At 36.0% G+C, this 23760-nt stretch overlaps 1 protein-coding gene across 3 annotated transcripts in view; it reads right to left on the bottom strand.

Moving 5' to 3' along the window:
• The window catches only part of PTPN4 (protein tyrosine phosphatase, non-receptor type 4), a 235644-nt gene that overhangs the window by 51145 nt on the left and 160739 nt on the right, over positions 1–23760 (bottom strand). For all 3 annotated transcript variants that reach the window (XM_027854730.1, XM_027854728.1, XM_027854729.1), the window contains exons 12-15: positions 19789–19961; positions 15844–15912; positions 2813–2938; positions 1416–1574 (exon numbers count right to left, since the gene is read on the bottom strand). In XM_027854730.1, the coding sequence (XP_027710531.1) occupies positions 1416–1574; positions 2813–2938; positions 15844–15912; positions 19789–19961 (527 nt within the window). The remainder of the gene's footprint in view (positions 1–1415; positions 1575–2812; positions 2939–15843; positions 15913–19788; positions 19962–23760) is intronic.

The following is a 23760-nucleotide window of genomic DNA, read 5'->3' as shown; positions in this document are numbered from 1 at the left end:
TCACTATAATAACTGAAAGATGTCTTTAGTATTTCTGCATTTATGAGGTTTATATGTTGTAGCACATAATCAAATCTAATTTGGGTCCTGACCTTCTTTATTGCTGAACTTCTGTTAATTTGTTTAGGTCTGAAGAAATGAACATTGAGATCTCCAACTATAATAGTTTTGCTTCCTAATTCTTCTTGAAACTTGATTAACCTTGGTGTCTATACAGAAGGAAAGGGAAGAATTAAGCATGGTTCCTAGGTTGTAAACCTGTGGTCCTCAAAAGATGGTGGTGTATTTAATAGAAATAAGAAAATTAGGCAGAGAAGGGAGGGTTTGGGAGTAAAGGTAAAAAAGTTAGGAATTCTCATTTAGAAATGCTGAGTTTAAGACACCTACAGAACAAACAGATGGAAATTGCCAAATACTGTTGGGCCTTGGGACTAGAGCTCATGACACAGACTCAAGACTAAATATACCAATCTTGGCATTATCTGCATAGAGCCATAGATGAACCCATGGGAGCTCATGAGATCAGGAATGTAACCATTACAAAAATCTCTTATAACTGCTCCATTTCTTTACTCTGGCTTCCACCCCAAGTGACAAAGGTACTTATCATTTCACCTCTCCTGGACAGTTACAATAATCTCTTCATTTGTCTACTTGCCTTAACTCTTCCATCTTGATCCTCTTACCCACACAGCTGCCACACTGATTTTCCTAAAGCACAAATCAAGCCTTTCCATTCTCCTCCTCAAGGACTCTCTGCACTCTTTTTCATAGACATGGATTAAGAATTTATGCTGATTCCGGAACACTCTTAGTCTGTGTTGATGATATATAATATGAGTTAGTAAATTAGTATTTAAATTTTGTGATATGTAGGTGTGACTGTATTAGAGCACAGGTTGAAGAGGTAATTGTATTGGGTCAGCATATACAAGGTTTTATGATCATATAGGAATGGCTAGATATATTTACTTATGTATTAAGTCTAAATATTCTGAATAACTGATTCTTCTCAAGGTGGAGTGAGAAGACCACTTCCTCCTATTTTCCTTGGCTACTGAACACTTTTCTGACACAACTCTTTCCACCGTCTGACGCTTATAAAAAGAGTAGAGCTCCTTTACTCTGGCTACTTCTCCCCTTTGTGCTGCTTTATGCCCAGAAACACACAGGAGTGGTTAATCATTATTCAGATGCAATCTGTGTCAATGAAATGACAGAAAAATTACAAATTCTGTAGTAATATGAACCCTGACATACAAACTCATATGAGGTACACAGTTTCTATAAATATCAAGTAATATGTAAATTAAACTGTACATTTAGGTAACTTCAATTTTAATGCTACTTAACTTACAGAATTTGAAACACTAAAGAAAATACTGGTGAAAAAACTGAATAAATTAAGAACTTACGGTGATGATTCCAGAATGATGCTATTAGCCTGTGTTGATGATGGAGATCTGTGATTCACAAAAACTTCACTTGGAGAGGTGTGGACTATGTGGTCTACCAGGTGTCCAACTGAAGATGGTCGTAGTCGGGTTCCCTCTTGTGTAAATGCAGAGTTGCGACTAAATAAAAGTTGCATAAAAATTTTTTTAACTTTTAATTTGAAAATTTTTCTAAACTGTGAAGTTATACCAAAAAGTTTTCTTTTAAAAAGTTAAAGATTCTAAGTGTGCAAAAGCTTTTTTGGATATTGCTGGTTTCATTTTCTTAGTACTTACATCAATAACTGAAATGAACATGTTATTATATCACTGATGTTTTAAACTTCTACTTATTAAATATTTTTATTATATGTGTGTATGTACATATACATATGTATACAGTTTCAAAACTGTGTGGCTCAGCTCCCCTCTCTCCATCCCATCCCTCACTTTTTTGAGTGAATCCAACATTGTGAAAACGTGACTCTGTGTGTAGAAGAAGTGTAAGCATTTTCCTTTAAGGTGGCTCAAACTTTTTTTTTTTAATGTTGTTGTTATATGAAGTTTCAATGGCTTGATCATTATCCAGATGCATGTGTGTGTGTGTGTGTGTGGGGGGGTGTATGTACAAATGATAACAAAAATTAAAGTTTGACTTTCATAGGGCAGAAACTCATCTTAGAAAGTTTATAATAATGAAGACAGTGAGGAGCTGGGGGTAATTTGAAGAGTGTAAGTCAGATTTCCCAAGCTTTTCGTTCATCCTTTGTTTTTGAACAGGACCAATAACATCACAGGTGTGTGTCTTTCTTTTTTTTTTTTTTTTGGCTAGGCAATAGGGTTAAGTGACTTGCTCAGGGTCACACAGCTACTAAGTGTTATGTGTCTGAGGCCGCATTTGAACTCAGGTCCTCCTGAATCTAAGGCTAGTGCTTTATACACTGTGCCACCAAGCTGCCCCTTGATTTCCCAAGCTTTTAAAAAGAGATTCTTAATTATTCTGAAGCTATGAGATCACTTTTGAGTAGGGGCAGTAGGATACCGATAATGGGAGCTGCTGACAGCTGATTGCCTTTCCCTAGGAGAGAGAGGGCATGACAACATCAACTAACTTGCAGTTCTACCAAGTAAAGCCTTGAGCTCTAGTGGTAGGTAGTTGGTCACCAACGGTGTTAACTCAATTATATTAGAAAGGATAAGAGTCTTTTTCACCTATTAATGACAGAATGGGAACTATGGAGCCAGAGCAGATGATTTATGCAATGATAAATATACAGTATGATTAGCTAAAATTGTAGTCCTACATTGTACTTTGGGAGCTGGATAGCATTCATAAATAGGTTCATACTAATGCAATCCTGAGGTCCTATTTTACTTACTGATTTGGTGTTCCAGGTGGAGAGCGTGATGGTAAACTTTGTGTTTCTAATCTTTCATCAGATAATGAATTCCTACTCACTACTTCCCAATCCATTAATTTCCGTGCCAAAGGTTTACTTGGGGATCTGCAAAAATAATAGGAAATGGCTAAAATTATAACACAAGATCTAGTTTACCTAACCAAACCTTAAATGAAATCATAGTATTTCTTTCACATGAATGAAATATTCTCTGAAGTAATTACATGCAAGAAATGAATGTTTTCAGTATTTTTCAGCGTTCTTTGTCTTCACTGTGACATCTTATCATCCTCCCTCCCACCCCACCCCCCAGCCCTAGTTCTTTCCCAGAGAATCACTTTTCCCTTCTCCCACCCTCCCAGGTCTAGTTCTTACCCAGAGCATCACTTTATACTGGCTACACTCTCCTCCCTTCCCCATCTTGAACAGTTAGTCAACAAGTTCAACTCTATACCATCCACTTAAGAATCTTGAGTTCCTTTCCCCTTTATCCTATTATCAATCTTGTCTTGCCAAGCCTTAGTCTTAGATTACTCTCATTATCTTCTGCTTTCATTCCTAGTCATACACTGATGAATCAAACTGGAGAAAATGAAAACATGTATACTGGCCCTAACTGTGGTAAGGCAATCCTCCATAAATGATTCACTATCCCATTCACCACAAAGTTTTCTCCAAACCTTTTCATCCCTTCTCAAACCAATTATGGCTCTTTCTCCCAACACCCTCCTAAAAATATGAGAAACTTGCCTCATATTTCACAGAGAAAATTGAAGCCATTGTCTAAGATCTTTCTCTTTCCCCATCCTCCTCATCTCACTCAGATCTCTTTTCCCACTCTCTCCTCTTTCACCCATCTCTATGAAGAGGTGGCCCTTCTATTTGCAAAAGTAAACTCTTCTACATGTACAAGAGATTTGCATTTCATCACTCCTTGTTTAATGGCTACTTCCTTGCTGCCTACAATGACATCCAGGTTTCACTCAGCCTCAAAAAAAAACCTCACTTGACTCAGCCACCCCAATTAGTGATTGTTTTGTATTTCCCCTCCCTTTCATGTCTAAACTACTTAAGGCTGCCTACAATTGGTGCTTCCATTTCCTTTCCTCTTACTCTTAGTTCTCTTTAGCCTGTCTTCGGAACTCATACTTGTCATTCAAGAGAAACAGCTCTCTAAAGTTACTAATGATCTTTTAATTGCAAATATAATGGCCTTTTCTCAGTCTTCATCCTTCTTGCCCTCTCTCTAACCTCTTACACTGCCAAATCACTCTCTTGTCTCTGATACTTTCTTCTCTTTAGGTTTTTGTGACAATGATCTCTCTCTCTTGATTCTCCTAGCTTTTTTGGATCATCATCTATATTATGTCTACTAATTGTGGGTGTCTCCCAAGGCTCAGTCCTGTTCTGCTTTCTCTGCTCTCTTTACACTGTTCATTTTGCCTGGTGATCTCATCAGTTTCCATGGTTTTAATAATCATTTCAATGCACAGGATGCTCAGATCTATTTACCTAGCCCTAACCTCTTCCCTGACTTCTAGTCTTACAAACCCAATTGCCTATAAGGACATCTTAAGGTGGATGTCCTACGGACATTTTAAACTCAATATATTCATAACTGAGCTCATTATCCCCTCCCACCCCCCAACTCTACTCTTTTTCTCTCTTCCCTATTACTACTGAGGGCAGTACCATCTTTCCATTCACTAAGGCTAATATCCTCAATCCCTCACTCTCTCACACATTTCCCCTCCCCCTAATACATTTTTTTGCCAAGTCCTGTCGATTCTACCTTCACAATATCTCTTACACACCCCCTTCTCTCCTTTAGTACTGCTATCACTGTTGGACCAGGTCCTTATCACCTCAAAACTGGACAATTCCAAGAACCTGGTGGTTGGAGTCCCTGTGCTTCAAAGTGATCTTTCAAAAGTATAGGTCTGACCATGTCATTTCCTTATTCAATAAACAACAGTGATTTCCTATTACCACCAGGATAAATATGAAATCCTGTTTAATTTTTAAAGTTCTTCATAATCAGGGCCCTTCCAATCAAGATTTCTAGGCTTCATATACCTTATTCCCCTTCACATACTTTATGATCCAGTGATACTGACCTCTTTACTGTTCTTGAAGGAAGACGCAACACCTCCCTTCTCTATATATTTTCACTTGTTGCCTTCCATGCCTTGAATTCTATCTCCTGGCTAAGTTTCAAGTAAACTCTACTTTCTGCCAAAAGTTTTCTCCAGTTATCTCTTAAATTTGTTTTGACAATTTTGTGCTATCCTTTCAAATAACAGAACATACCCTGGAGCAGTCTTAATCTGGGTCTGCGAACTTGTGTTTAAAAATATGTTTTGAGAATGTAAATGTAATTATTTACTTTGTAATAATATGTGTTTACACATTTAAAAACATTATTCTGAGAAGGGGTCCATGGGCTTCATCAGACTGTCAAAGGAGTCCATGACACACTAAAAAAGTTAAGAATCCCTGCCCTACAGACTGGGAATCACTGTTCTGTGGCAGGAGTCAACTCAGACTATTTCCAGACTATTGACAGATAGTTCCTGGGTTGTAGAAAGTGACAAATTTTATCTTTGGCAACCTCTTCTCACATCAGTGATCCTTTCTTTTCTCCTGATAGCCTTCTTCCACTTTTCCCCATCACTCCCTCTCCTCCCAGGTCACGGATCTTAGATTTCATTTCTGTTCATTCCTTTAAAGTTAGTTGGTAAAGTGTGAGCTAATAAGGTACAAGCCTTTCCAGGAGGGTTAACATTTGTTAAAAAGACCACAGTCTCCTAGACCCAAAAGAGGGGTGTGTGTGTGTGTGTGTGTGTGTGTGAGACAGAGAGAGAGAGAGATAAGAGAAATGAGCAGGAGACACACATTAGTATGGTTAGTGTGTCTCAAAATCAGGGCTGAGAATTCTCAGCTTTATTAGTGCAGGGTAATGGAAAGAGTAGATATACTTGGACACGTGGTTGGTGTTGAATATCTTCTATATTTATGTACAATTTTGACTTGTTTCTTCTGGTATCTAAACCAGAAGTCTGGAGTTATATCTCCACCTGTTGAAAAAAAACAACTTCCACAAAAAAAAAAAATGTAAAATTCCAATATGACAAAGATCTGCATTAGATAACTTTCTTTAAAAAAGGGAAAAATTTTTGAAAAGTATACAGACATCTTAAATAGAAATCAATAGCAATATGACCTTCATGCAGATTAATGGGTTCTTCTTTTCTGAGGCAATTGGGGTTAAGTGACTTGCCTAGGGTCACACAGCTAGTAAGTGTCTGAGGCTGGATTTGAACTTGGGTCCTCCCAACCCCAGGGCTGGTGCTCTATCTACTGCACCACCTACATGTCCCTAATGGATTGTTTCTTAAAAATGTAAAGGTAGAAGCTAACATTTTGGCCAAAATGCCTTTGATAAAAATATATGAGCTGCATAAAAATTAACACTATGTATGTGTTAAAAAAGTTAATAATTAATAAATTTGTTGTTTTATTCTCAACTTTTTACATAGCTATTTAAATGTATATTATGTAAGGAGAAATTCAACAAAAACTCTTCTCTTTTATACTTAGTTTTATGCTGTGAACATCTTAAATATCATTTTAAAGTTTATGTTACTACCTCTGCCATTTCACAAAAACTGTATTTTGTAAGATTAATACTTTTATGTGCTCTTAAATGAGACAGATTTATAGCCATTATTTTCCAAATATAATAAAACACTATTTAAGATTATGTTTGCTATCTAAATACGATGTATCTAATTCTTAAGGCCAAAATAAATTACCTTTTTCTCTTGAAATATATTTTGCTCATATTCTTATAGGGATAAAAAAGTCAAGAACAAAGACGAGTCAGCACAATATTGTTTTTCTTTTCATCAGTGGTTTTCATTTAAAAAAGCTCTGATGAAAAAATTTAACACCTATATTGTCAACTTATAGCTTATATTGGAGAAGTAATACTAACTGTAAATGTGAAATCAAGTTGACTAAATGAAAAAATGCTTAGAAGAGAAATTTCTCAGTATATTATATATTTAAGAGAAATACTAAAATTTTCAAGTTGTAATCTGATTTAGAATGTGCATCTCACCCGCCTTCAATCAGCTACACTTTGCCTGAACTCATTCTCCAATGTTTAACAAATTTTCATTCTATCTTGATTCTCTCCATACTAGCTACATCAAATCTCCATGACAATAAACCATATCTTCCTTCCCCTAGCAAATTCCAAAATATCCTTCAACCCACTCCAGATCTGCTTACCCCTTCCACTGTGTTCAAAATTAAACAACTACCCTTAATTGTAGACCTCATCCTCCCATGCTCCTTTCATCTTCTGGAATTCACAGAGACTTTGTTCCCCTAGAAAATGCATCCGTAGCCATCCTTTCCAGTACTGGTTGTACCTTCTCTTTCATACCCTACATCTCTGGTCCCAAAGTAGGAGTCAGAATACTTTTTTCTCCTCACTGACACTTCAGACTCTCAATTGCCAACCTCTCCTATTTTAAGTTACCTCTATCTAAAATTGTCATTCACTGCAGATCCTAGCCACTGTTATCTCTTGGGCCCCAAATATTCTCTCTTTTAACTCAAAACTATTTAATCTATTCAGCTCCCATTACCTAGTCATCCACTTCACTCAGATACAAAATGGGACGGTCATACCCTTGATCTTGCACATCCCAAAGTGTTTCATTTTCTTAATCAATAAATTCAAAATTCCTATATAAATGCCACAATATCATACCCTTCCTGCCTCTTCCCATGCTTTATTCTACTATTCTCATTCTCTCACTTATCTTCAGTCTCTCCATCTGCCTACAAAAACACCCATGTCTCCACCATCCTTAAAAACCTTCCAATCTGACCATTCCCAATAGCCATCATCTTATAGCTCTCCTCCCATTTTTGGCTAAACTTCTTGAGAAAGTCATTTATGTACTTGGCCTCCATAGCCTTTCTTTTCATTCAATTCTATTGCTGACTCCATTTAACTGAAAATATTCTATACAAAGTTATCAATGATCTCATAACTGCCAAATCAAATGGGATTTTCATAATCCTTGACTTTGACCTCGTCTAACACCATTGCCTTTGATTCCCTCTTCTCTCTAGTTTCTCTTAACACTGCTTTGTCCTGGTTGTTATACTTGCCTATCTGCATTTTCTCAGCCTCTTCTGTTGGATTTTCATCTAGCTGATGTCTGCTAATCAGAGCCTCAAAGGCTCTGTCCTGGGCCCTATTCTCCTTATATTCCAGGGTAATTAAACTGCATTCCATGAGCTTAAATAAAATTTTAGTATCTTATTTCAATATAATTGATTTCTCTTGTAGTCTATTTTGTTTATGCATTTAAAATAATTATTCAGAGAAGGTATACAGAGATGTCATAAGATTGATTAAGGATTGCAATAGATTATATAAAAACAAATAAGCTAAGAACCCTATTCTATATTATCTTAACTGGTGATCTCATCAGCTCCAACAGATTTAATTATCACCTCTATGCAGATAATTCTCAATCCATATATCTAGTGCTAACATCTTTCCTGAGTTCCAGTTTTCAAATCACCAACTATCTATCCCTCAGATACCTGGAACTCAATGTTCTGTAGACATCTCAAACTCAATATAACCACAACAAAATTCACTGTTTCCCACCAAATCATTCCTGTATCTTCTAAATTTAGTGGGTTTTTTGTTTTTGTTTTTGTTTTTTTTTGTATAAGGCATCATCATTCTTCTGGTCATGCAGGCTCACAACCTCAGTGTCATTCTTAATTCCTCAATCTCACTCTCCCTATATATCCAAACTGTTGCCAAGTCTTGTTTCTACCTTCATAACATCTCATTTATGTGTCACCTTCTCTCCATTCATAGTTGTATTAAATTTGTCACAGTGAAAAGAAAAAAATACTACCTTACCTTCCTAGTTTATTAAAAACAGACAGGTCAAACAGACTATGTCTTAAAATGCATAAAATCAATTCCTTATCTCAACTCTGATAATAAATGTTAAGTAACAACCTACTAACTGCACTCTACAAGAACATTCAATTCCTGAGCAAGAGCTAAAACAGTTTGCTTTTGTCTCCTTTGTGGGATAAAGATTCATTTGAAGAAAAACTAAACACACTCACCTTATACATGCTAGAAGTTCAGGATTCTTTATGACTCTGTTACTATCTTAAATATAACTTGAACTCTTTTGTATCTAAAGTAAATTTCAGGTATTTATTTTATTAACAGTTTTAACCACTGGGACCCACCCACTCAAGTTTGCTGTCTTTATTTCCTGTTGTGTGTGGAAATTTCAGAGAAAAAAATACCACATTGTATCTGTGACTTAGCAGTGTGGTAAGATCTATTTTCTGACCATGGCACTCTTTCTGTTATGTGGGTACACTCTTATTCTCTTTCCTCAGACAATAAAATATACCAAACAAGACTGCTAAAATACTTCTAGGAAGCTATAAAGAAAAAAAAAGAAAAAAATTTCAAGTAAAATAATTTGCCTAATTACTGCTGGAAAAATTAGCCTCTATTTTATAGAAAATGTTAAGAAGAAATTTATTCTATTTTTTAGAATTTCAGTAGATAATATGTCACTAAGGGTTCTATATCTTTAATATTTTAGTGAAATAAATTAATTTAGCAGTTGTTAAAGCTATGAAGTATTCTTGAAGGTACAGTCATGTCATTAGAATAAGGTTAAGATATTTCATAGAAAGTTTACAAGATTAGAAACTAAGGGCCAAATATTACTGTCTAAAATAATGATGCTAATTAAGACAAGTTGAGTCCTATATTGCAACAAAAATATCTGTCTAAAAAGATTTCCAACCTTTAGCTAATGGCCTACTATTTCCAGCAAGACTCGAGGCAAATGTATTATAGCACAATTAAATAATTAGGACAGTCCCTTGGAACATACTCTAATGGGATTTGATCTGTACTGGTAGTACACTGAATGTGATTGATTTTGGTTATAAAACATCTGCCAAGTTAAAGGTGAAATATTTTATTTAATGACTACAAAAACAGAAATGCCCATTAAGAAAGTTTCAAATCGGATAAAAAATATTCGTACATTTCTGAAAACTTGTGACTTATAATGACCTTACCTATAAGGAAAGATATTCCAAGTATTTCGTAGGCAATATTAACCTGAAAACATCATTCACTGGATATGTTTTGAGATTCAAATGATTTTCAAAAGCAAGTCATGACATGGTGAACTCATCCAATCTCATGTTCTATATAGTTTTGTCAATCAATACTTAATGAATACCTACTATGTGTAGCACAGTATGCTAGGCACTTTGTAGTTTATACAAATGAAAAAAATATGGTCCCCGTCTTCAGAAACTTTTAATTTAGTAAGAGGAAATGTGATATACATGGCAAATGAATAAGAAAAATGTAAATAAAATACAACGAAAGCTCAAAGGCGAGAGATTATATCTGCTTGGGTGCACAGAAGACCAGAGAAGATTTGGTGATATCCGGGTTAGGCAATGAAGGAGGGGAACAATTTCTTTAAAAAGGATTTCTTTCTCAGTGGTAATCAATAGGCTATTCCAAGTCTGAGAAGAGATGAGTCACAGAACAGGTCATCATAGAAAAGGACTATTTTTCCACTGACCAAGTTGACTTGTGATAACTTCAGGAGAAATGGAAGGGTTGGATGCTGTAACTAATCACATAGTTTATGTGCACCATCAACAGCAATGGGACATATGACAAAGGTGCATAATAAAAGCTGCAAAGAAGCATACCGCAAAGCATACATATTAGTCATAAACAAATGACACCACTGCTGTTATATAGGTAAAGAATATACTCTCTAAACTACATCAAGAGCCATAATATTGCTACATATGTAATCTTCTCTTCCACTACAGGTCATCCTGTTATTTCTACCTCCATATTGCCTCACGCATAGGGTTCCTTTCTCTCTACTACTATCATGTTTCACCTCAACTTGACAGGAGACTAATTGGTCTCCCTGCTCCTCTCCCTGCCAATCCATCCTCCACACAGCTATCAAAGTGATAATCATAAAACTTAATTCTTACCTTATCATTCTCCTGGCTCATTAAACTGTAATGGCTCCTCATTACATCTGGAATAAAATATTCTTTGTTTGGCCTTTAAAGCCCTTCACAAGCAAGCTCTCATCTTCCTTTTCAGCCCTAATATACAGCAATCCTTTTTACACTCTTTGGTTTAGCCTAACTGACTTTACCACTTTTCTTCACACATGACATTCCATCTAGCATGCCTGTGCCTCTTCATGAACTATCTCCTATGCCTGTGATGCACTTCTGCCTCTCTTCTTCTCCAGAGAATCCCTAGCTTCTTTAAAAGCTCTTCTTAAATGCCACTTACTCCATATCCTTCAGCACCTGGTGCCTTCTTGTCAGGAATTCAATCAGTAAACAAGCATTTATTAAGTTCTTGCTATGTGCCATGTAATGTGCTACGTTCTAGGTATACAAAGAAAGGCAAAAAAGCCCCTGCCTTCAGGAAGCTCACAATTTAACAACATTCAAGTAACTCTGTACATAAAACATACAGTGTATCGGAAGGTAGGCCAGCTAGGTGGCAAAACGAATAGAGTAATGACCCTGGAGTCAGGGAGACCTGAGTTCAAATCTAGCCACAAACTTATTAGCTGTGTGACCCTGGGCAAATCACTTAACCCTGTTTGCCTCAGTCTCCTCATTTGTAAGATAAGCTGGAGAAGGAAATGGCAAACAACTCCAGTATTTTTGCCAAGAAAACCTCAAATTGGGTCATAAAAGGGTCAGTTACTATTGAACAACAACAACAACAACAAATGGAAGGTAATCTCAGGACTAGCAGGAGGCAGAGACACTTGGGGAGTGATGGACCTCATACATAATGTGGGAATTAAGCCGAGTCTGGAAGGAAGTGAGGAAAGCTAGGAATTAGAGATAAGGGAAATGTATTCCATGAATAGGAGATAACCTGTGAAGAGGGACGGTCACAAGAGCTGTGAGTGTGAGGAATAGCAAGTAGGTCTCGGTAGCTGGAATGAGTAAGACGACCGGGAAGGCAAGAAGGGAACTGTCTGTTAAGGGCTTTAAATGCTAAAGATAGCAATAAAAACTTACTAATTTTTTAAAAAAACTTGATCATTTTGGTAAAAGGAGTCTTTGGAATTTATTGAGTAGAGGGGTAAAATGGGCAGACCTATAACTTAAGAAAGTCACTTTGGCAACTAAGTGGAGTAGCGAGAGAAAGAAGGAGAGATCATCTCCTTCAGGGACAAGGCTCCTTCAGCAGTCCAGGGGAATGAGAATTGGCTATGTGAGTGGAGAGAAGGGGAAACAAGTATGATATTGTGAAGGTAGAAAACAATAAGACTAAACAACAGATTAAATACATGGCAGGGGTGGGGTGGGGAGTGAGAGTGAGGAATTAGGCATGACAGCAAGGTTGTGAGCCCAAGTGACTAGGAGGATGATGATGTGCTGTATAGGAATTGGGAAATTTGGAAGATGGATGGAAAGTCTGGGGTGAAAAATTGAGCTTTATCTTGGACATGCTGGGTTGAGATGTCAATAGATAAACATCCAATTTGAGATGGTCAAGAGGCAGTTGGTGATGCAGGAGAGAGATTAGGTCTGAATATCTCTACGTCTAATCTATATCTATATCCATCTTACGTATATTTATTATCTCTCCCAAATGAATCTAAGTTTCTTGAGCCAGAGACTGTTACATTTTTGGTTTTGTAGGTGTTTGGTACATGGAAAACACTTAATAAATACTTACTGATTCATTATAAGGTAAATTGTGTTAAAGGAACATTTTTTAACAGAAAAATGCAAGACAATTTTATTCTTTTCATTTGTAAGCAGATAAAACATCCAACTATCTTAAAGTTCTATAAGGTCCTTACTCCTGTGGGCTCACATCTATTTCAATGGTCTAGGGTACTAGTACCCAATACTAGTACTGGTTCAGTTACAAAAAAAGAAATGAATCATTTAGAAGTGCTCTTCAGCTTCAAAACAAGGAAAAAAAAGTTTTATCTCAATTTTCAACTTAGGTCAATAAAAATGAATTATGCATACAGATTACACACTTCCTCTAATAGAAAGATTCAGAAAAGTACAAAACTTCAATGTGCAATAATCTTTTATGACAAAATACCTTTTGTACTAAGCCTTACTGTGGGTTTTTTTTTAAAGCTCCTCATTCCAAAATTTGTGTTTAATATAGGAATACTGAAGTCTTTACTCATTTTAACTCACAGACTTCCCAAGTACAGATTACAAATAACTGACAATTACCCAAAGTAGAGGTATACGTACCTTAACAGAATTTAGAATAAATGTCAGTGCACCATAAGAAATAATTTGACTAAGATAGCCTCAAGTTAGATATATTTAAATATCTAAGTTGCTACTACGATTTAAAGTAATTAAAAAGGACATTTTGATGTTGGTACATGACACAGAACTTTGAACCTAACACATTTAGCACACTGCTCAAAACAGTACCTAGGTGGCGCAACAGACAGAGCACCAGGCCTGAAGTCAGGAAGACTCATCTTCCTGAGTTCAAATTAGGCCTCATACATTTACTAGCTGTGTGACCCTGGGCAAGTCACTTAATCCTGTCTGCCTCAGTTTCCTCATCTGTAAAATGAGCTGGAGAAGGAAAAGGCAAACCACTCGAATATTTTTGTCAAGAAAACCCCAAACTGGGTCACAAAGAATTAGAAACTACTGAAAAGACTGAACAAGAAAACAGTAAGCTCAACTGAATTGTTTTGCTGACATAGGTGAATGCAGTGAGCTTATGTTACCATTTGGTAGCAAAACTAGTTAGTCTATTCTGACCTAAAGCCACATTTCTATTCCATTTATGAGTTAAACTGGGGCCAAGCAGCTTAAATTCATGAGTAGGACTTTAAACACTTATTAATTCATCATGACCACCTATTCCCTTATGGGAAAAGATTACCATTCCTAACTTTCCCAATTCAAGTTGCCTTGGCCCCCACTTCCCTAAGTGTGAAGTTTCCACCATCAGAATATAAGCTCCTTTAAAGGCAAGAACTATCTTTGTGTTGGTGTGTCTACTTTTAGGACTTAGACACAAGACCATTTTTAAAAGAAAAACAACTCCCTTCACCCAAATACCAACACAATGAATTATTTAGATTTTTAGTTTTCAATTTAATAAAGACTTACTGAGTGCTTACAACATGCAAGCAAATAGTTAATAAAATTCCTTGTGCATGACAATGGAACAGCCAATTTTGCCAAAGCATATAACACTAATGCTCTAAATTTTGGAAAATATTTACAATGCACAGTTATGTTTAGGTTCAAGGGTCTTAAAAATATTATTTTATTGTTGCATCCCTCTTACTTGAGGGATTAACACCATTATGAACAAAACAGTGCACTTTCATGTCTATGGGGTAAATCCCAGCTCTGGATCATCCCTACTCACATTTTTTCCCCCATTATGACTGCTATTGTACAAAGAAGTATTTGACAAAGTCAGTGAACCATGGGCTTGATTCACTACAAATGATCTCATTTTGTGCTCTCATTTTAATTGATCCCCTCATTGCTACTCAGCAATGGATTTATTAGTCTTCTGTTGATTATGCTAACATACACTAGCTGGGCAGCAAACTTAATTTGCTGCAGCATGGTACAGAGCAGGCCTGCATAACCTGCGGCCCACCAAAGGATTATGGGTGGACTGCAAAAAAAGTAGAGGAAAATATCCTTAGTTTTACTGACAAACTTTTCAAATGTGTAGTCTACGCTCTGTTTCTATTTCTTTTCTACTTGTTCGTCCATAAACTCCAAAGCAGGGCTTCTGCCTCTTCCATTCTATTGAAAGGTCTCCAAAACATCACCAAGTATTGAGTGTTTCATCAGTTCCAATGCTATTTTCTACATAAAGTCCTTCCTACTCTCCTGGCTGCTAGTGCTCTCCCTCCCAAAATGACCATGTACTTATTTTAAGAGTGTGTGTGTGTGTGTGTGTGTGTGTGTGTGTGTGTGTGTGCGCGTGTGCACGCAATGCTTATATATGTACAAGTTAGAATGTAAATTCCTTGAAGGTTTGGGGAGTATTTTTTTCTTTGCATACTTGAGGCTCATCACAGTGCCCAAAACATAGCAGGTACTTAAATGCTTGTTAATAGTTTGAACTGTGATTACTTTGCCCTCCAAATTCGATAACCATGTCTTTTTAATTCTTCCTTTACATTATCTGTCATTTCTTTTTTTTTTTTATCTGTCATTTCTTTTACCTTCCGTTACCATGGCCAGTAGACTATCACCTTACACCTTGAATGCTCCAAAAGACTTACTCCTTTATTCAAACAATTTTGTTTGTACTCTAATTACTATGAGATCAATATGAGTGTCCATTTATGCAGAATTAATAAAGTTTGTATACAATGGTTTGCAAACACCATTTCCTTTCACTTAATGGTCTCTTCCCTTGTGTTAATCAATGGAAATCTGTCTCAAGTCCCGAGCTCAAATTTTATCTCTTCTCTCCTCCATGACTAACCAGTCTGAAGTGATGTCTCTTTTCTCCGGACTCTTACAGCAACTATATAATTCATCTTACAGCAACTGTATAATTCATCTTACAGCAACTATATAATTCATCTCACAATCACATACTACCTTGAAATATGACCTCTGTAACTGTAATGTAGTTTTATTTAAATACTGGGCTACTTAATTTCCTATGTATTTTTTTCCACGTATCTGTTTTTCAATAAGACTGAAAACTCTTTGAAGGCAGGGGGTACTTCTTCAAGTCCCCCACAATGCCTTCTAAGTAGCAGATGCTCAATAAATATTTGCTAATTTGTAGATTTCTGGAATGGCTGAAAGAAATGATGGTCCTATAAGTACAGTATAATTTTCATGCAAGGGCTAAAATAGCAGTACCTTACCTTGCAAATACTCTGTCTTTGTTTGCCTTTTCTTTGCCATATTGCACAGACTGGACTTCTGTTCTCCCACTAAAAGAAACAAATTTACACAATAATGGGAAAAAATGACTATGAACAATATTATTCTGTTAATAACTCTATCACTTCAAATGTCTGGGTTTTGTTTTTTTTTAGGAAGTAGAAGAATTCAGACAAACATGATACTAAGAGACCCAAACACAGCTAAACCAATTAGTTCTATTATAAAAAGTGCAGTGACAAGGATAGAATGAATCATAAACTCGAGCTGGCTAGAAAAAATTTATTAAAAACCAAGTTGCAGCAGTGTCTTTAATTTCAAATTCCCCCATCAATTTCACTTTTCTTGGAGTACGAGCAAGGAAATTGGTAACACAGTATTTGGTTGCTGAATACACTCGTGCTATTCTTTTTAATTAACAATTCAAAGACAAAGCCAGTGATGGAAAATTGAGAATTAAAACTTTTATGTAAACATTTCTTCACAAATAAAATAGAATTTGGAATTTCACTTCATCCATCAACCAAGTACTATATTATTACTTTGTTCATCCATATGAGAAAGAAAAACAAAAACTGCAGGAGTTTTCTGTTCATTAAAAAAAAAAAAAAACTTTTGGATTCTGGGTGTCCTACACCATGGAGACAGCTAAAGTTGCTTTACCTTTGGCATACAATTTGTTTTAGAGAGGTTTGAGAGCTTGTGGAAATCAGAGATTGGTTAACTAAAACAATGGTTATATCTTACCTAAAATTAAGTTTATTTGATGCTGGCACTTTGCATTATTCTAGGAAGACAGATTATTTCCAGATAAAAAAATGAAACATGGCAGAGTTCAAACTTTTTCCCTCTTGCTCTATAAACATTGTAGTATCTTATTTATTTTAATATTTTATAATATATGCATATGCAATAAACATGTAATACATGAGGTTATTGTATATAATAAAATGTAATATATTATCACAATTACATGTTATATATAATAATGATATATGTACTATTTTAAGGCAATCAAGCAAAATATTAGAGTTGGAAAGGAACTCAGGGATCATTCTATTTCAGTTATGACATATAGCACATATGCCCATTCAACATATTCAAATAGTCATCTACCTTTTAGAGGACGGAAGAGCTTCATAACAACAGACAGAGAATATTAAATCTAGTTTGTGGTTTTTTTTGCCTAACCACATATTTAACTTTTTAAAAAATATATTTTATTTTCCCCCAGTTACTTGTGAAGACAATTTTTGACATTCAAATTAAAATTTTTTTGAGTTCCAAATTTTCTTTCCTTCCCTCACCTCCCCTCTCCCTCCTGTATTTGACTTTTTTTTTTTTTGCGCAAACTGTTTGAAAACTGGTTGGCACTCCCAAACACAATATGATGACTAATTGTATCTTTACTGTAATTTAGGCTTTGTTTTTACAGACAATAAAAGTAGACTTAAGTGGAAGTATTTTTCTAGCATTATAAAGAATATTAAAATCATTATAATCAATTATAAACAATAATTTATCAAGATCTTATTTTCATACAGGGCTGAGACTGGTTTTGGAGAGAGTAATTTGAGAAGTTGTAGTTTCATTTTTGAAAAAATTCTAAAATGTTTTATGTATTAGCATTTACAAATAAAATTTTTTAAAACATTGTTTTTTAAAATTTTGAGTTCTAAATTCTCTCCCCTCTTCACTCACTGAGATGGCAAGCAATTTGATATACATGTGTAGTCACACAAAACATATTGCACGTTAGTTATGTTGTTAAAGAAAACAGAGACCACAAAAAAAAATTTTTTTAAAGTATGCTCTCATCTGCATTCAGATTCCATCCGTTTTCTCTAGAGGGCGATAGAATTTCTGATCACGAGTCCTCAGGATGTGTCTTAGATCACTATACTGTAGTGTCATAGATCACTATATTGATGAGAAGAGCTAAGTCATTCACAGTTGATCATCCTACAATATTGCAGTTACTGTATACAATGGTCAACTGATTCTGTTCACTTCCCTTTGGATCAGTTCATGTAAATCTTTCCAGGTTTTTCTAAAAAGCACCCTGCTCATCATTTCTTATAGCACAACAGCATTCCATCACAATCCCATACTACAATTTATTTAGCCTTTCCTCAATTGATGGGCAATCCTCTCAACTTCCAACTCTTTGTTACCAGAAAAAAGAGCTGATACAAACATTTTTGTACATACAGGGCCCTGCCCCCCCCCCCCCCCCAAATCTCTTTTGGATACAGAATTAGTTAGAGCTATTGCTGAATTAAATGGTATGCACAATTTTATAGCCTTTTGGGTATAGTTCCAAACTGTTCTCCAGATGATTGGATCAGTTCATAACTCTACCAACAGTGTGTTAGTGTCCCATTTTTGCCCTATCTTCTCCAACATTTGGCATTTTTCTTTTCTGTCATATTAGCCAATCTAATATATGTGAGGCGGTACCTCAAAGTTGTTTTAATTTGCAATTCTCCAATCAACAGTATATAGAGCATTTTTTTTCATATGACTATAGATAGCTTTGATTTCTTTGTCTGAAAACTGCGTATTCATATCATTTGACCATTTATTAATTGGGGAATGACTTGCATTCTTATAAATTTGACTCAGTTTTCTGTATATTTGGGAAATAAGGCCTTTATCAGAGAAACACTATAATAACTTCCTAATTTTCTGTTTTCTTTATAATTTTGGCTACATTGGTTTTGCACAAGCAAAACCTTTTTAATTTAATCAAAAGTATGTATTTAACATCTTGTAATGCTATCTTTTGATCATGAATTCTCCCCTTATCCATAGATTTGACAGTTTAATTATTTTATGCTCCCCTAATTTGCATGTCTAAATCATTTCTCCATTTTGACTTTATCTTGGTATATGGTGTGAGATATTGGCCTATACCTAGTTTCTGCTGAACTGCTTTCCAGTCTTCCCATCAGTCTTTGTCAAATAGTGAATTCTTGTCCCAAAAGGTTGGATATTTGGGTTTATAAAACACTATCTATTCCACTGACCCCCCACTTTATTTCTTAGCCAGTACCAGATTGTTCTGATGATTACCACTCTGTGATACAGTTTGAGATCTGGCATACCTAGCCCCTCTTCCTTCACATTTTTTCCCCCATTGATTCCCTTGATATTCTTGACCTTCAGTTTTTCCAGATAAATTGTTGTTATTTTTCCTAGATCTATAAAATAATTTTTTGGTAGTTTGATTGGTATGGCCCTGAATAAGCAATTTAATTTAGGCAGAATTGTCATTTTTATTATATTAGCTCAGCCAACCCATTAGCAAATAATATTTTTCCAACTGCTTAGTTATAACTTTTTTAATGTGAAAAGTATTTTGTAATTGTGTTCATATAGTTCCTGGGTTTGTCTTGGCAGCTAGACTCCCAAGTATTTGATGTTGTCTAATTATTGTAAATGGAATTTCTCTATCTCTTGCTGCTAAACTTTGTTGGTAATTAGAGAAATGCTCATCACTTAAGTGGGTTTATTTTATATCTTGCAAACTGTTAATTATTTCAACTAGTTTTTTAGTTGATTCTCTAGGATTTTCCAAGTATATATACACCATCATATCATCTGCAAAGAGTGACAAGTTTTGTTCCCTGAGTGTCTATTCTAATTCCTTCAATTTCTTTTTCTTCTCTTATTGCGAAAGCCAGTATTTCTAGTACCCTATTGAATAATAGTGGTGATAATGAGCATGCTGCTTAAATATCACTTTACAAAGACATGTTGAGATGGACAAAATCTGTGCCCAAATTTACATAAATAAAATCAGATTTTTATATGGTTAACACGACCAGGTACCCTGAACATTATATAGTACTATAAACTAGAATTTGACTTCCAAAAAACTCAGCAATTAATATCAAAACATTAATAATGAAAGTAGTACTTACCAGTATCGGAACTTTGAACCTAAAGTAAAATAATGTGCAAAAAAATTCTTCTGAGGTGGTAGTGGTCTATCCAAACGGAAAAATGTGTGATGTTCTACACATGCTTTCCACAAATTCTTACATGCTCTATAATTCACCATATTGAATCCCAGTAATGTTTCTCTAGATTCATGCTGTAGGGAATGAACCCCCCCCACCCCAAAAACAAAAAATAAAACAACTTGACAAAATATAGTAATTATTATCTACAATCAGCATTAATATCATATAATTTAGAAGGATTTATAGCCAAGCTGTTAGAATACCAGGGAAGAAGAGCCAATGTCAGTGAGTGTCCCCTTTTCCCATCCTCACACTCTGCTCCTCTCCTGACAACCTGTGCAACCCATGGATGGCCAAGTAGAAAAACAAGGCTCTTGACATAATCTGGATGATGTTTACATTGATTCAACAACTACAATTTTCCCAGTGATATGGAGGATCACAAGAACTCTGCATTTGAATTGCCACTGTGTGCTAAGGTCTGTCAGGTCTTACCATATTGCCTTGCTATTATTCACTCCAGATCAATGGGGCTTAGTCACCTACCTTGCCACAGAATACTTATAATCACAGATATTTCCATCAACTGTAAAGCTGAACTCTTTTAAATGTGTTGTCATCCCAACTGAAAGGTGAAATTGGTAAGCAGGAAGTGTCTCATTTTTTCTATTTGTATTCCGAGCTCTTAGTTCTTGGCATTAGTGCTTAATCAATGATTTTTTATTCACTCATTCTAGAAATGCCCACCTTTTGTTTTATCTTAGTGCTTCGCTTAGTAAGCACATATATAAAGACAAATGAGGTTACATCTCCTGGTAACCAATAACTAAGTACCAAACTTCTTTATAAAACTAAAATGAGAGTCTCCATTTTGTTTCAAAATAGTAGATTCTCTATTTCTGTCAGGCATCACAAAGTCATCAAGTTTCACACCTTCACATCATCCTTTGACTCCTGATACGCACCCTACATCTGATAAATCTTGCTTCTAAATACACAATACTTCTTACATATTATTTCACCCTCTACTTAAAAAGCCATCAACTCAAGTTCAGGCTCTCATCTATACTACTGCAATAGACTCCTGTCTAGCATCCCTACCTTTGGCCTCTTCCCATTCCAAGACATCAGCTATGCACGTAGAAAAGAGATTTTGTAGTTTGTTCTGTTCTGAATTATGAACTTGACAATCATCAACAAATATGAACATTTTCACAGAAAAAGAACAGAAAAAGAGGATTTATATGTGAAATCAGTTTATTTTTAAAAGTATATTTAATGTATCATGGTAGGTAGGACCAACACTCTCTGGCTTCTCTGCCACCTTCTGCTCACTTTTCTTTATTTTTAAAAAGTTTCTCTGATGCTCTTTTGTTTTCTTTTTTTTTTTTTTTGCATCACCATCACAATTTCCCAAATGTCCCCAATCACTCCTAAAAAAAAAATTCCTTGTCATCTGTGTCATTACCTATGTATCTATTTTATACATTCAAGCCTGCCTTTGTCTGCCTGAAATGAATAAGGTTCATGACATACTTGCCCTTCCACGGTTGTATACTCTTTTTGCTCATGTACCCCAATTATGAGAAATAAGTTTTTCCTCCTAATTCCTAACTTTTTCCCTAATATACTTCTTTTCTCCTCTCACTTTTCCTTACTCTGGCAAAGCCAACAAAACGCAGCCAAACCACCCCTAGGTCCTGTATATGTCTAAGACCTCTGAAGACAGTGGGATTCTAAAGGGACACTTATCTATGTTCCCTTTTTTAGAATGTAAGCCATTAATCATTATTTAGCCAATTCCAATTGCTCACAAATATTTATATTTCTAGATTTCTCTTACCTGAAGTGTTTGCATTTCAGAATTTCTTCCCAGCTCTGATCTTTTCATCAAGAAAGCTTGAGAAATCATCTATTCTACTAACGGCCCCTTTGTTCCCCAGAAAGATTATGTAACTCCTACAGGGTAAACTACCCTTGATTGTAAGCCTTCATCTTTTGCCTTTACCAAGATTTTCTCTCTCACAGTTGTAGAATATAAAATGATCCTGAATGGGGTTCCTTGTAATTTGAACTCTTCTGGCTACTTTTAGTATTTTTTTTCTTTAATTTGGAAGCTTAGGAATTTGAAATAACTGAATGTTTTCTGTGTGGAGGTTCTATTAAGAGGTTATCGGTGGATTGCTTCTATTTTCATTTTGCTCTTTAGCTCTAATAGTCTGTGGGCAATCTTCTCTTTTGATTTCTTGAAATATGGTGTCCAGCTTTTTTTTTGGTCACGTTTTTTCAGGGAGTCTAAAGATTCTTAAATGATCTCTCCTCAACTTCTTTTCAAGGTCTGTTGTTGTTTTTTCAATAGTACATTTTCTTCTATTCTTTATATCCTTTCACTTTGTTCAATATTTCTTATTGTATCAGGGAACCATTGACTTCTGTTTGCTTCATTGTATTTTTCAGGGAGCTCACAAATTGGTTAAGACTATCTACCTATTAAGCACCTACTATGTGCCAGGCTTTGTGCTCAGTATCAGAAAGGCAAAATTACAGTCTATGCTCTCAATGAACTCATTCAATTGTGGGAAACAACATTCAAATAACACACACATGTGAGAAATATTGTATACATGGATGGAAATTTCAGAGAAAGAAGCACTGATGGGTAGGGAGAGGAGCCTGTTAAAGGCTCGCTTCAGAGGGTGGTATCTGAATCAAGTCTTTTTAAAAAATAGATTTTTACTGATTTGATTTGTTTTTATATACCTTAAATTTCCTCTTTGTCAACAATAACCCTGGCTTGATGCCCTGCAGTGTAATTTTTGTTTCAAAAGGTATACGCGTCTTAGTTTTCTATTTGCATAATTCCAAACTGCTGAGTTGATTTTTTTTTCTGGGGGGCTAGGCAATGGGGTTAAGTGACTTGCTCAGGGTCACACAGCTAGTAGGTGTCAAGTGTCTGAGGTCGGATTTGAACTTGGGTCCTCCTGACTCCAGAGCTGGTGCTCTATGTACTGTACCACCTAGCTGCCCCCCCCCCCCCCAGCTGAATTTTTAAGAAGGGGAGGTGAGGAGGAAGAATATCACAGGCACCGGTGATTATAAAAGCATAGAGTCAGGAGATGGAGCGCTACACATAAGCAACTTTCAAGTAGGACAACAGTGCTGGGTTCTAAAATGTGTGAAGAAGCAAGTATATTTGGTGTTTTCATTAGTTTACTCCTTTCTTACCTAGCCTTAATCAGCGAATAAGCATTGCCTCAGTCAAAGTGAGACCTGGGAAAGATCTTAGTTTGAAAAGGCTAAGGTCTCCCACTACATCTGGGGCCATCTCCTGTTGTCCTGATCTATATCTTGCCACTGGACCCAGATGGCTCCGGAGGAGAAAGTGAGGCTGGTGACTTTACATTGCCCTCCCTCACTTAAATCCAATTCACTTGCAAGTCACGGCATCACCTTCTTGATGTCATGATCCTCTTCGAGAACAAAGGACAAACAACAATAGTTTACTCATATTACCAGCCTTTTGGTTCCTGAATTTGAGATTGTACCAAGGAAAGGATCTGCCCTCTAAAGCATTCCTGGGTCAGCTGGGTAGTTTCCTATTTGACACTTACTACTCTGTGGTTTAGATGCTGCCATCCTGGGGGAAGGGGAGCGGCACTTGTCTCTGACTTCAACTCTGTCTTTGATCTCCATTTCCTGGTGGTCCACTGTGGGTATTGGCCTTAGCCCAACAACCATAGTCATTTTCTCTACATTCCCCAATCAGGACTAAGTTTTATCTGGTGCTGTCACTTAGACCAGTGCCAAGTAGATGTTAAGTATCAATATTCCCAGAATCCCGTATTCTCATCCCTTCTGGATAGGTACCCAGGTCTCCTGATGTTCCTTGTGCTAGCCTCCCTGGCATCTTTCCATCTGATCATCCACACA

This window comes from Vombatus ursinus, unplaced genomic scaffold (genome assembly GCF_900497805.2).
Source record: "Vombatus ursinus unplaced genomic scaffold, bare-nosed wombat genome assembly UNPS02010548.1, whole genome shotgun sequence".
Classification (NCBI taxonomy): Eukaryota; Metazoa; Chordata; class Mammalia; order Diprotodontia; family Vombatidae; genus Vombatus; species Vombatus ursinus.
This window is presented reverse-complemented; position numbering and strand designations above follow the sequence as displayed.